General features: G+C 40.5%; 1 protein-coding gene, 1 non-coding gene and 2 pseudogenes across 2 annotated transcripts in view; all 4 read left to right on the top strand.

Moving 5' to 3' along the window:
- Positions 1 to 14,849, top strand: part of Znf346 (zinc finger protein 346) — a 51,066-nt gene that overhangs the window by 21,595 nt on the left and 14,622 nt on the right. The window contains exons 3-5 of the mRNA XM_026398211.2: positions 635 to 727; positions 2,436 to 2,580; positions 6,611 to 6,796. Of these exons, the coding sequence (XP_026253996.1) occupies positions 635 to 727; positions 2,436 to 2,580; positions 6,611 to 6,796 (424 nt within the window). The remainder of the gene's footprint in view (positions 1 to 634; positions 728 to 2,435; positions 2,581 to 6,610; positions 6,797 to 14,849) is intronic.
- LOC144255772 (PR domain zinc finger protein 10 pseudogene) lies at positions 7,959 to 11,150 on the top strand (annotated as a pseudogene).
- Positions 11,830 to 14,175, top strand: LOC144255766 (PR domain zinc finger protein 10-like; annotated as a pseudogene).
- LOC113189482 (U6 spliceosomal RNA) lies at positions 13,418 to 13,524 on the top strand. Its single transcript, XR_003301656.1, has one exon. It is a non-coding gene; the product is annotated as a U6 spliceosomal RNA (small nuclear RNA).

The following is a 14,849-nucleotide window of genomic DNA, read 5'->3' as shown; positions in this document are numbered from 1 at the left end:
GTGATGTCTCAGAGTCTCATCTCTCCCATTCAAATCAGGATCATTATAGTGTGTCTTCCCTTTCAACTTGGTAGAGTAGAAAGCAGAAACTATGAGTTCAAATTTTAGCTCTGCTACTCATCTTGGGCAAGAAACTTCACCATCTTTAGCCTCAGTTTCTTCATGCATGAGGAGATGATGATTTTCTCATTGATTATTGTGAAAACTAAATTTTTATTTATTTAGTTAGTTGTTGATAGACCTTTATTTTATTTTATTTTTTGGGTGTTGCTGGGGATTAAACCCAGAACCTTGTGCATGCAAGGCAAGCACTCTACCGACTGAGCTATATCCCCAGCCCCAATGGGCCTTTAATTTATTTATTTATGTGCAGTACTGAGAACTGAACCTAGTCCTCACACATGCCAGGCAAGTGCACTACCACTGAACCACAGCCCCAGCCCCAGAAAATTAAATTTGATAGCATGTAAAGTGCCTCTCACAGAGTGGAGTCTCGATAAACTTAAGTTTCTTCCCCCACATTCTACACCTCAAAAGTTTTTGTGAAGATGAATCAGATGAAAATCTAGTCTTTAATGCCTTCAATATGAAATGGCAGTTGGCTATCTTTGATCTTTTTCCTGGGTTCTTGCAGAGCAAAAAACATGCTAACAAAGTGAAGAGATACCTAGCAATCCATGGACTGGAGACATTAAAGGGGGAAATGAAGAGACTAGACTCAGATCAGGTAATACAGCTGCCATGTTGAGACCTCTCGCTTCCTGATGAAGCCAGCACACAGGTTGGTGTGGTGAAAGAGCCTGGCCTTTGAGTCAGTTTAACTCGGCTACAAATCCTGCTCCTATTTTGTGACTTAGACAGGTTTTATTAATTCTCTGAGCCTCGATTTCTTTCTCTATGAAAATGGATAACATCCTAAATATCTACAGGATTTTCCTTAACTAAAGCAACACAAGGTTTATAAAAAGCACCCAACACAGAACCTGGCATGTAGTAAGGACTCAGTAAATAGAACTATTATTATTCATACTACCCCAAAATTTCTTAGAGCAGGACAAGAAACTATCCCAGAGAAAGTAGAGGGAAGAAAGCTGCTTACTTTCTTGAGAGCTGTAAAAAAGAACTGAGTTTAGAATGTTTTGAGTAAGTAAGTAAAACAAATGCCTGCTCTCATTAATTGGTAATTGCATTTATTTTGGGGGTCAGAATTACTGTGAGAATTATGTTGAAATAACCCCTCTCCCTTAGGAATACCTTATTTCTGTTCTGTGGTAAGCTGTACACATAGAATGAGAATTCAGTGAACCAGGCACTGCAGTTTCCCGGGTGGACAACTTTGGGCGAGCACTTCTCTCTGAACTTCACTCATAGAGATGATTCCTATGTCTTAAGGCATTGTGAGGAGAAATTCCAGTTCCTAGTCGATGATCTATAAATAAAAGTTTATTTTACAAACTGCTACCTTCTATTTTAGTGGCCAGTGGTTTGAAGGACCTTGCTTGTCCCTTTTGGAAAGTCCCTGAATGTCTCCCCTCGTGGCCTTTCTTATGATTTAAAATTGAAGAAGATAGGATGAACTCTGTGACTGGGCAAGTCACTTCACCTTGTTGTACTTCAGTTTCTTCAACTCTTGGGGTGGCTGAGTAGTTCAAGTGAGATTACAGTACCTACCCCCAACAAAAGTTACTGAGCCCAAAATATCAACAGTGCCAAGGTTCAGAAATGCTAAATGAATACCTTGTTCAGAGATCAGACTTGCTTAGATTGGGACACCTTAATATAGGTTTAAAATATGTCTCCCGGCCTAACCATGATCAAAAAGTAAAATCCAATGATGTGCTTATTCAGAGAACTCTGAGCATCTACTGTGTGCCAGACTCTAGCAAGGTTCAAGGAATAGGAAATAAAATGTGAGTCAAATAGTCCACACCTGAATTTTGCACTTGAGTTCACAGAAGTCTTCTAAGCTGTGACACTGTGAGTTTAGGGTGTTAGCAAGCCATATGACAGAGGTCTACTTAGCTCTCTGGCATTACAGAGGAGAAGTAAGATTCTTCATGGAATGCAGACATGAAGGGGCTTGATAATTATATGCTGAATTATTTTCTTGAGTAAAAGTCTTCTAAAATGAAGAGCAGCTATTTCAAGTAGGCCTCAAAGGCTAAGCAGACAAGACATCAGGCAGGAAAGAAAGGAAGAACATTCTAGACAACAGGAATAGTTCAAGCAAAATAAAGAAGCAATAGAGAATAAAGTGGGGTATGATGAGTAGAGACTGGGACAAAATAGTTGGAACAAAATCCAAAAAGGCAGTTTGGGGGTTAATAAGTGAAGGGGGTCTTAAATGCCCAGTGTACTATGGGCATTGGGGAACCACTGAAGATTTTCTGGCCGGGCAGTGGCATGATCAGACCTGTGTTCTTTCTCTCAACCAGAAGAGCAGCAGAAGCAAAGACAAGAACCAGTGCTGCCCCATCTGTAACATGACCTTTTCCTCCCCTGTTGTGGCCCAGTCGCACTACCTGGGGAAGACCCACGCAAAGAACTTAAAGCTGAAGCAGCAATCCACTAAGGTGGAAGGTACTGGTTTTCCTGAGTAGTGCTATATTGGGACCCTTCCTGTCCTCAGGGCATTATTGCCAGGTGCTCCCAGAAATGTTCACTGGGACCACAGAGAGGTTGAACAGCTTTTGAGAGCTCTTATAAATATAAAAAGTAGACTCCCACTTCATTGAAATGCAGCCTCAGAGTTATGCTCACCTAACCTCCCTTTCTTTGGTTCCACCAGTGTTTCCTCAGTAGAAGATTCTTAGCCTGGACTTTTGTCCTGACCAAAAACTGCAACTCAGAAATGCCAAAGTTCTCCAAGACACACATACACACATACACTGTGAGAGTGTTCTGTCTCCTGCTTTTCCCACTTAGTTTTTTCCCTCCCACTATCTACTTGCTCTTATTACCTTGTTCCAAGTTGAAAGCTAAGTCCGTGTCCTTTTCTCATGCTCAGGTTTTGCCCTACTCACTTTAATCCTCAAAAGCTGCCTGTTCTCTACACAAGGACTTGCCTTTCAAAGCAGAATACTTCAGTGCCAACACTACTGCCCAGCAAGCTGTTTGCAGCTGCCATGGATTTGTTCCCAGTGCAGTGACTTCTAAAATAGCCTCTTTTATCTTGTCACCACTGGAGCTCACCCCTTGCTTTCATCTCATTAACTTCTGGTTTGCTGGAGTTTTTAACCTCTGCTAACTGCAGTTAGTTAAGAGGGAAAGTTCTTTGATCTTTGTTTCATTTTTTTCTTGTGAATTTTTGCTTCTGTATTTTGTGCCACAAAGTAGACTACACTATTTGTACTATTTGTTTTACTGTGTTATGAAAACAAGACAATAATATTTGGAAGTTTTGAAGATAGAGTGAAAACGCACTCATAATTATACCTTCTTATCACACCTAAATCTAGTTACTCAATGTATGAAACAATGAAATACGGCCTTTGAAGTCATAGATACCCAGGTTTAAAACCTGGTGCTGCTGTTTATCATTTGTATAACTTCTTTGTGTCTGAGTTTCCTCACCTGTAAAATGTTATTGCTGTCTACTTCATAGATGTGAGGTTAAAATAATGTATGTTAAAAACCTAGGACATAATAGATGCTCAGTAAATGATCATTGTTGTTACCATTAAAATAGCCAGTGGGTAGAATTCCCTCATAAAATGCAATAGTTGATCCAGTATCCACCACTGGGAACATGCCATTGGCCTTGCTTACGATTAATTAATCTTTGACTTGTACTGATTGCTTTTGCTTAAAACCAGTATTGGTACAAAACATGATGCCACAATGTTTAAGCATTAGGCCAAAGGATACTAGCTTAAGAACTGAACTTTATCAAGCCATATTTATCTTTCCACAAATGGGAAAATTCTCAGGAACAAATTTTATCCCAAAACTTCCACACTAAAGAGTTTATTTTCCATATTTACTTTTAGCCTTTGTCACTTGAAGATAATGTTTTTACATAGTTGTCATCATAGTCCATGAATCACTTGTATTGTTTTTACTTTTCATTTGATTTTTGTAATTTAAGCACTTTTCCATGTAATCATGTACGTTTATAACTTCTTGAAATTAAACATTTTTCTAATGTATAAGTAATATGTGCATGTTGTAAAAAACATGGAAAATATAGGTAAATAGAAAAATTATCATAATTTTACCCTTGAGCAATAACCACTGTTAACATTTTGGAGTACTGTTTCCTCCTAAAAACTTTTTTTGTTATGTATGTGTTTATGTGTATTTATCTGTTTGTATATTTACTATGTGTATATTTAGGTTAATTGCATATATAGGAGCATATAAACATAGAATACCTTAAAAACTTTGTTTTTTAAAAAAGACACACACTCATTATGAATAATTCCAATTCAAACAGTGTAAAAGTACAAAAAATAAATTAAAATAACACCAAAATCCTACCACCAAGAGAACTACTCTTAATATGTGGATGACATTTCAAAATGCCAGTATATGTAGATAGATGGCACAGTTATTTTTAATAGTGTCATGACCATATTGTATGTATATTTCTCATTTATATTTTTAATTTAACATAACATTTATATTTCCCTGTGTAATTAAAAACTTTTTTTGTAAACATTTAGAGTGACTACATTATAACCACATTTAACCATTCCCCTAATGTTAAACATTTGAGTTTTCCTCTTCTGTTTCCTGGTATTATAAATAACACTACAGTGGACATCCCTGTAGAATATTCTTTCCATATGCCCCTTGCACATGCTAGCCAAGCATTCTACTACTAAGCTATATCCCCAGCACTTTTTATTTTTTATTTTGAGACAAAGTCTCACTGAGTTGCCCAGGCTGGCCTCAAACTTACAATCCTCCTTTGTCAGCCTCCTGATTAGCAGGAATTATAGGCTTCCAGCACTGCCCCCAGTTCAATGACCTTTATCTCTTAGTGATCAATATTATCTCTTTTCTGATGTCAAAAAATCTACATTCATTGTAGAAGAATTGGAAAATATGGAAAAATACTTTTTGACTTTGTTTTCATACAGTCACTTACCTATGGTTTTTGCTGTTTTAGAAAATTGAGGACACAAGAAACAAATTGCTTTATAACCTGCCTTTTTCTCCCATTCATCACCACAAACAATATTTTCTTATATTCTACAACACGTAGTTTACTTTTTCCATTGCTTGCTGAAACAAAAATCAATGGCCAGAGAGATTGAGATTCCTTATACTGGAAAACTATTGTGGGAATAGCGAGCATATTTCTTATGGCTTGAGAAAAATCTCCAAAATGGCCCCAGTTGAAGTGGTTCAGGGACAGAATAGCATCTGAGCCATCTCATCTACCTGTGAGTGCTGCTGTGCTCTATCCCTTCACTACCACTGATGGTGGTTCTGGGATCCACATTTTTATAGCAGTGGTTGCTAGGTTAACATTGTTCCCCATCAGTACTTATTAGCGAGTCATTGTATCCACTTTATAAGGCATCCGCACAGCCTACAGTCAACATCAGGACCCATGCTGACTCACAGGAAGCTCATACTATGCCCATACCAGGCTCTGCTTCACTGAATCACACCCCAGCACAGTCAGGGAAAGCATCAGTTGTAGCCTTCTTGCCACACTCTGGCAGCTGGGCGTGGCAAAGAGAGCTTGGGCTCTAAGGTCACACAGACCTGGGTTCACTCACTAGCTTAGTGATCTTAGGCAAGCCACTTTACCTATCTGAGCCTCAGTTTTTCTCTGTAATTTGGCAAAATAATACAAACATCATTAGGGTGGTTCTGAAGAACAAAGGGAAAAAAATACGTACAAAATGTGTAACCTGATGTTCACTGTCTTCTCTCTCTCACTCAGCCTAGAAAGCAGTGTAGCCTAAAAGGCATCACTGGTGTGGTTTCCTGACCTCATATGAGCTCAGAACCTCAATGTCTACATCAGTGCAGTGGTCCCAGCTCTGTAACTGGGATACTTTTTTTTTTTTTTTCAGTTGTAGATGGACACAATACCTTTATTTTGTTTATTTACTTTTTTATGTGGTGCTGAGGATAGAACCCATGCCTCACACATGCTAGGTGAGCACTCTACTACTGAGCCACAACCCCAGCCCCTAACTGGGATATTGTGAAGATGCAAATAAAATACCCAAACTTCTTACCCACTTGCTATGAAAGTCCAGGAAATTCTGAGGGACGAAAAGATTGCAGTATTCACCTCTAGTTTGTAATAGTTAAGCAAATTGATGGCAGAAGTTCAGAGTCTCTTCATGGTATGAGAAAATCAGGACTTAAATGCCTAAAGTAGTTGAAACTGCTGAACAAATTAACTGCTTCTGGGCTATCCCAGATCTTCCCAGTTTTCCCAATTAGAGAAGGTGTTCATTGTTTGATTCACATAGGCAGTGCCACATCTGCCAGTATGATTAAATAGTGACACTGCCTTTCTTTCTCTTCAGCATATTCGAAAGCTTGGCACCTTCTGGGTTTTTTCATTGTTTCTGTTTGAACTCTTTCACCGCAGCTCTGTCGAAACGCCTTACAAATCCTTTCCTTGTGGCCTCCACCTTAGCCTTGCACCAGAATAGAGAGATGATAGACCCAGACAAGTTCTGCAGCCTTTGTCATGCGACTTTCAACGACCCTGCCATGGCTCAACAACATTATGTGGGCAAGAAACACAGGAAACAGGAGACCAAGCTCAAACTCATGGCGCACTATGGGCGGCTAGCGGACCCTGCTGTCACTGACTTATCAGGTGAGAGGGCCCAGCTCCCATTCAGAGCTGGATCAGGTCTTGACCATTGGGGCCAGGTCTGTGCTTCTACTCCTTATGTTTTCTAAAGTAAGATTTGCAAACTTAGATGCCTGTGGAAGTCAGGCTGGAAATTTAAATGAGCGCGAGTGAGAAAGGGATATGGTCAGCTGAAAAGTGTATGCCTCTTCTAGTCAGCTCTAGACTATTCAGTTTTTCAGAAAACTCTGGAAAGCCAGATTTTTATAGGAATTTCTCTTAATTTTTTATTTTTTAGTGCTGGTGATCAAATCCAGGACCTTGTACATACTAGGCAAGTGTTCTATCACTGAGCTATGTCCCCTGCCCAGATTTCTCTGAGTTTTAAATGTGGGACTAAATTTTAAAAATTTTAAACCCTGTGTGAGTAAAACCCAGTGGGCAAACCAGATTTGAGCCAAGGACCACCAGTTTATAACCTCTGATTTAAACTCTCTTGCAAGTTTTGAGCTATATCTCAAAAATTGACTACTGTGTACAAGGCCCTGCAGTCAATCTTCAGTACCGAAAAACAAAAAACTCCTCAAGTGTCATCCACATATGAAGGTCTCAGTAGCTTGTGCTGCCGGATTTTGAGTGTCCTCAGCATACTGCTTTCCTAGGAGCAGGGGCCTATCATACATGTCCTTGGGATAGTGTAGCTAAGGAGACCGTTCTGGCTCAGAGAATATTTTCTACTTCCTTAACCTCAAGGTTTCAATCAAGCCTGTAATCTCAGCTGCTTGGGTAGCTGAGGTGGGAGGATCACAAGTTAAAAGCCAGCTTCAGCAATTTAGCAAGGCCCTAAGCAACTTAGCAAGACCCTGTCTCAAAATACAAATAATGCTGGTGATGTTGCTCAGTGGTTAAGGGCTCCTGGGTTCAGTCTCCAGTACCACCATCCCTCCCTCCACCAAAAAAAAAAAAAAAAAAAAAAAAGATTTTAATCAATATCACTAGAGTGGGAATTCATAAACAATTAGGGGGTCCCTCCCATTATAGTAACTACTCACAGCCTATAATAAATGTGTGTGTGTGTGTGTGTGTGTGTATTAAGGAAATGTTATTATTGTCTCCTTCATTGAGTCAGGAAATATTGTTGAGTGCCTACTGTGTTCCCTTATTGAAGAGTAGTAGTAGAGCCTACATGACCATTGGTGTTGGTCCTCATTGCTCCCTCAGGGTAGGTGAATGCTAGGAGGGAAAAATCTAAGTTGAAGAGGTAGAAGATAAAGTGTTCTCATGTTGACCTGGCAAACTTTGGCAAGCCATGGAGGTACAAGTCAACACTTGAGACCTTCTCAGTATCTAGATATGGAACAGCTTGGCTTCAGAGAGCTTGCTGCTTAGAAGCATCTGTTCTCTTCCCATAATCATAGGGAGGGTGAACAACCCAGTGCCATAGATGTTCCAGATCACATATGGGCACAAGGTGGGAGGGATCATGCTTCTTTAACAACCGTCCAAACACCAAAGGCAGCCATACATATAGGCCATTCCTGAGCCTTGCTGACATGAATGAAACAGATGCAAAGCAATGATCAGGAAGCAGGGGGAGAAAACTATGGGCCAGGTCCTTTATCTGGGTGCCAGGGATTGTTCATCCAGTACCTGCTGCATAAATTACTTCAAGATAGGGAAGGGGTATCTGATATTTATTTACTGTTCCCTCATACAGGCAGGGTCATTCCCATATGCTTAGGATTCTTTAAATTTAAGAACCAAGAAGCTCAGAGCCTCCCCCCCCTTTTTTTTTTTTTTTTTTTTTTTTGAGAGAGAGAATTTTTTTTTTCCCGGCGGACACAACATCTTTGTATGTGGTACTGAGGATCGAACCCGGGCCGAATGCATGCCAGGAGAGCGCGCTACCGCTTGAGCCACATCCCCAGCCCCAGAGCCTCCCTTCTTGATGGCCTCTTTTTGGACTGCAATTAATACATATAACATTATGTCCAATTGGCCTGACCCAAGATTCCCTTGCAGCAGACCTTTCTTCCTTCACTCCAACCCTGACTCCTTCAATAGTCCTCCCAACTCTCGTCTTTCTTTCTTTCTTTTTTTTTTTTTTTTTTTTGTTCATTAGCAGGACTGAGTCATTGCAGTGTTTAGCTGCTTATTTTAACTTGCGTCCATTCTGCTCTTCTGTCTCAAACCAAAGCTGCCTCCTTATCTCTGTCTTCCCCCTCCATTTTTCAGAGGCTAATTACTTAATCCTAGAATCACTAGCTTTGGGTTTTTGGTTGGTTATTTTGCTTGAGGCATCTGAGTACTTTACAGATTAGCCCAGATCCTTACTGAAAACCTAAGCAGAGGACAGGTGTGCTGGCAAACGCTTGTAATCTCAGCTACTGGGGAGGCTGAGGCAGGAGGACCACAAGTTCAAGGTCAGCCTCAGCAACTTAATATGACCCTGTCTCAGAAAGGGTTAGGGATATAACTCAGTGGTAGAGTGCCCCTAGGTTTAATCTCCAGTACCATAAAAAAGAAAAAAAAAAAAAACATAATCAGGGAGGTAGCAAGGTTGGAAGTTTGATTTCCATCACTCTTAGAAAAGATCTGGGACCCACTGATTCCATCTTCTTGTTCCCAATGTCATGTTTTTTGTAAAGACACTTTTTGTCGGTCATGAATACAACATGTGGTAGATAGGTCACTGTTCCCTCCCCATGCTGCATTGGTACCCCAGACTTGGAGCTGTTGAGTACAGGAAAAATGGACTTCAAAATTGAAATCTCATACATGTAATTAAGGTCTGTAGAGCACAAACAAAATGCTGCCCAGGTGTAATTTGTTTCAGACAATGGAACTGTGGCTCAGATGTTTACACTGATAACCAGGTTCACCCACCCCAGCAACTAGTATACATGGCATATGGCGCCTCCTATACTTCATGGATGGTCTGGAGCACATGTTGGTATATATGCACCTTGTGAAAGCCATGTGGCTCTGATTAAAGACTTGGGTAACTTATATCTAATATCCTAGTAGGCCTTATTATTGGTGCATAACCAGGTGCTGCCAGTCTTCTGGCAACCCTGCAGAACATTACAGATAGGAGGCAAAAAAAAAAAAAAAAAAAAGACAAGCATAGAGAAGAAGATATTGAAGACATGTAATGACACATACTCTTCAGTGAGCCCAGTGCATTTTCCCTTGCATCCAATCCCTAACCAGTTCTTGTTCACTTGACCCAGAGTAAATCTTCCCATAGTCCTCTACAAAGACAGATTCCTTCCCATGGTCCTCTACAAAGACAGGTTCCTTGGGGTAGTACTCGCCAAAAGGCACATTCCTAAGCATACCATGTGGAAGAACCCCTTGTCAATGGGCCTAAGCAGAAAGATTGCAATATCCTCTAAAATTTCCTTTTCTTTTTTTCTTTTTTTGGTACTAAGGATTGAACCCAGGGGCACTTAACCACTAATCCACATCCCCACCCTTTAAAAAATATTTTTTATTTAGAGACAGGGTCTTGCTGAGTTGCTTAGTGCCTTGCTAAATTGCTGAGACTGGCTTTGAACTCAAAATCATCCTGCCTCAGCCTCCAAAGCCACTGGGATGGGGTGTGCATTATCATACCTGGCTAAAAGTTCCTCTTGTTAAAGGGGTTGGAAAAGGTAGGGATTTGGTTGAAGACTTATGATTCAAGTTGTTTGATGAGGACCTTTGTAATGGATGATGTTTGTTCATCCTAGAATCACCTGGAGCCAAGCCTGATAGTTGAACAGGTAAGGCCACAATGTAATTATTCAGTGACAAAGAGCATGGAGCCTGGGGATGAAGGTGTAACTCAGTGTAGACAGGTTGCTTATTATACACAAGGTCTTGGGTTCAATCTCCAGCCCCACCAAAAAAAAAAAAAAAAAAAAAAGAAAGAAAGAAAGAAAAGAAATTCTCGAACCCAAGGAGAAACTGAAGGCTTGGTGTGCTGTATCCTATGCTGAGTTTGTGAATCAGAAAACTTCATGACATTTTTGAGGGGGAAAAAAAATTCTTTGAAATCAAGAAAAGAATTAGTCCTGCTGTGAATGGAACTGCTTATTTATAAACTGAGATGAGTTGCAATGGCATCTCATGACAAGAAACTAGATGTATTTAGCAGAGCAAGAAACTGAAGAAAGCCCAGGTCAACATCCAGGGTGTCCTCTAAAGTTTATCCACTTGGAAATAGCCACAAAAAAATGGGGAAAAGATTGATGAAGGGACACAGAACTTGCTACTTTTTTCCACAGAGAAGGCGTTTGATGAAGCTGAACCAGCAACTGGTTCAGCTGGGAAAAAAAAAAAAAAAAACACTATCCCAAGGCCTCAGCTTCTATATGAAACCAGTCTTCTTTAGAACACATGTCACAAACACCCTGTACCTGTAGCCGCAATACAAAGAGAGCATAGCATGGCGCTCATCCAGAGCACTGCAACATCTAGTGACATGTACAGGCCAAATGCATCCAAAACAGACCTCTCAGCATTTGTCTATTTGGAATCCTTCCAGCCTATTGAATCTTTGCAGTGTGGGAAAGTCATCAGTGAAAAGGATAACCTCAACCAGTGTCCATGAAACTGGACCACCAACAATGACATTTCCATAGATGGGAGAATTGCCCATTGACCTGTGATCTCTATAGCAGTCTTCAGCACCAGTGCTTTCTTGGAAAGCCACATGAGGTTCCATTAAGATGAGAAAACTTGCTCTTGGATTTTTTTTTTTTTTTTTTTTGCCCAGAATCCTTTGACCCCTTTGATTTGTTAAAAGATCAAGTGACCATTCATATCAATTATAGCTGCCTTACCCGCCCAATTTATAAGAAACAATTCTCAGATTTCAGCCACGTGAAAAAGCAGACGCACTGCTTCCACTGAGAAAATATTTACCAGTGCACAGAGTGTGACAAGACCTCCTGTCACCCTAGTGAACCGCAGCTCCATATGCTCCAGCGTTTAAACCACATGCATCCTGTGTACTCCTTGTGGGAAGCAATTTAACCAGAAAAGACAAACTATGGAAACACATGCAAAGGATGCATAATCCTGAGAAGGAAGCCAAGAAAGCCAATCACAGCAGCTCCCAAATGTTCACACCTCCCATCACATCCATAGCTTATGACAGCTTCATGTTCAAATGCCACCTGTGGGTGACAGGTTTACAGAAGAAGTCATGCTGGTAAACCACTTATCAAAGAAGCACCCAGGGGCTGGGGATGTGGCTCAAGCGGTAGCGTGCTTGCCTGGCATGCGTGCGGCCCGGGTTCGATCCTCAGCACCACATACAAACAAAGATGTTGTGTCCGCTGAAAACTAAAAAAAAAATAAATAGTAAAAAATTTTTAAAAAATGCACCCAGACTTAAATAGGTGCCAGCTGCAATTACATTTGTCAATATTATGATAAGGCTTACACAGGTGTCAGCAAGCTTTAAAGCCCATATTCTGGATTTTTGTTTTTGGGGGGTTTTGTTGTCTTTGTTTGTTTGCTTTGTTTTGTTTTGTTTTTGTTTTGTTTTTTTGAATCTTTGTTGTTTTTTGGTACTAGGGATTGAACTCGGGGGCATTTTACCACTGAGCTTTAATCCCTGTCCCTTTTATTTTTTGAGACAGAGTTTTACTAAGTTGCTGAGATTCTCACTAAGTTGATAAGGCTGAACTCAAACTTGTGATCTTCCTGCTTTAGCCTCCCATGTAGCTAGGATTACAGGTGTGTGCCACGAAGCACAGCTAAAGCCCATATTCTGAAGAAGCATCCAGCAGCTGAGCTCCCATAAAACATTCAGAAATTTCATCCTGCTGGTCCTAGAAAACCAGAACCCCGTGCTTATTACCCATACCCAGCTGAGAAATGTCATAGCTGCCCCTCCTGTCTGCTTCCCTTATTGCTCCAAATAGCACAATAGCAAGACCAGGAAGGCCCGACTCATTCAAAAGAAGCATCCAGAGTATTCCCAGCTCCTTTGTACCATTTATACCATATTGACCACAGTTATGATCACTTCTGTGCCAGCTGTTTTAACTACAGATAGTGCCATGGTGAGACTGTCCACAACAGACCTGCTAACCTGAACAATGACAGAACTTTACCAAACCTTAGTGGATTAAAGTCAAAGAGACCACCAGTCTGTCCCTGTGTCACACTCTGCATGTGGTCTCCAGCAACCTCAGCATTTGCAACTTCACATGGTTGTGTGGCTCAGCCTACTTTGCCTCACCACTCTCAGCAATCCATTATAGATGTTGGCCAGTTCCATGATCCTCATATGCATACCCAGCATGTCATCCAGGTACAGCACATCCAGGTCACCCTGGTCACCACCTCAATTCTGTCTTTATCCAGGGGAGATGGGCAGGTTTTGAGACCCTCTGTCTAGCAGTCTCACTATGGGCTTTGCCTCTCCCATGTAAAAGGCAGTTTCTGCACAAGGGCAGACTATGTATCATCAGCAGCAGAATTCCTGTATAACACACATACCTACCTGCTGCTTGGAATTCCTTCTGTGTCAGTTTACCTAAGATTCAAATGATGAAGTCCTTCAGGTCATTTTGTGATCACAGATACTGGTTTGACAAGTAAGAGCAGTTACTCTGGGTCATTATATGTTATCAGAAAGTCAACTCAGTACTCACTTCAGCAACACATATACTAAAATTGGAATGATACAAAGAAGATTAGCATGGCCCCTACACAAGGATGACACACAAATTCATGAAGCATTCCATATTTTTATGTGAATCAGTCAAAAAAAAAAAAAAAAGAACGAAAGAAAGAAAGACAACCAAAATTGGAGAAAAAGCAAACTACTTCTCTGGTGTCCAGGTTTAGCCATCTGTCAGCCAACAGATCACATGGTACATTCTTATAACCATGCATGAGGCTTTCGGTTCAATCCCCAGCACCACCTTAAAAAAATAAATAAAGATATATATACACCTATAACTAAAAAATAAATATTAAAAAAAGATTTATAGGCCTGGGCATATAGCTTAATGGTAGAGTACTTGTCTTAACAGCCTTGAGGCCCTGGTTCCATCCCCAGGAAATTTACAGTTCACTCAAGAGTTGGGAAAATATTTTTTTTGTATCAGGGATTGAACTCTGGGGCACTCGACCACTGAGCCACATCCCCAGCTCTTTTTAGTATTTTATTTAGAGACAAGGTCTCATTGAGTTACATAGTTACTTAGCACCTCACTATTGCTAATGCTGGCTTTGAACTCACAATCCTCCTGCCTTTGTCTCCCGAGCCACTGGGATTACAGACGTGCATCCCCATGCAAATTACAATTTTGACACTTACACCTGCACTAGGTTATTTTGCCAAGGTCATCTTTACCAAATTGACTATTCAAACACTCTGGGTTTCTGCCAAGGAATAGAGATCATTCAGGGGAAAATAAATTTCAAGATGGAGAAACTACCTTGCTCTTAATTTGGGTTTTTTTTTTTTTTTTTAACACATTAATAAGCCTTCTCCTTTTCGGCACATCAAGTGGCATATTGTGTTTATACCAGAGGTGGAAACAGGATATACCAAAGCCCATGATAATTGAATTTCTTTGTTTTGTTTAGTTCAGTTTTGTTTTTTCCTTTTGTGGTACTAGGGATTGAACCCAAGGAACCTCTACCACTGAGCTACATCCTCAGCCCTCTTTTTATTTTTTATTTTGAGACAGGTTCTTTCTAAGTTGCCCAAACTGGCCTCAAACTTGTAGTCCTGTGGCCATAGCCACCCAAGTAGCTGGGATAGCAGGTATGTGCCATTGTGCCTGGCTCAATAGACATTGGACATAGACATTGGATTTCTCAATTCCAAGCTATGGGAAGAAGCAGCATTTTAATGGAGTATGTTAGGTTGGGACTGCTTTATATTGTGCAGTTGAGTTTTCAAAATTTAACAAAAGGAGCCTATTTTTTTAAAAAAAAATTAAAGGTTAAATAAAAGTTAGACAATGTTCTAAAAAAAAAAAAAGTTGTTAGACGGGGTTTGGTGGTGCACACCTGTAATCCCAGTGGCTCGGGAGGCTGAGGCAGGTTGATCACAAGTTCAAAG

The sequence above is a fragment of the Urocitellus parryii genome, chromosome 1, assembly GCF_045843805.1.
Source record: "Urocitellus parryii isolate mUroPar1 chromosome 1, mUroPar1.hap1, whole genome shotgun sequence".
NCBI classification, from domain to species: domain Eukaryota; kingdom Metazoa; phylum Chordata; class Mammalia; order Rodentia; family Sciuridae; genus Urocitellus; species Urocitellus parryii.
This window is presented reverse-complemented; position numbering and strand designations above follow the sequence as displayed.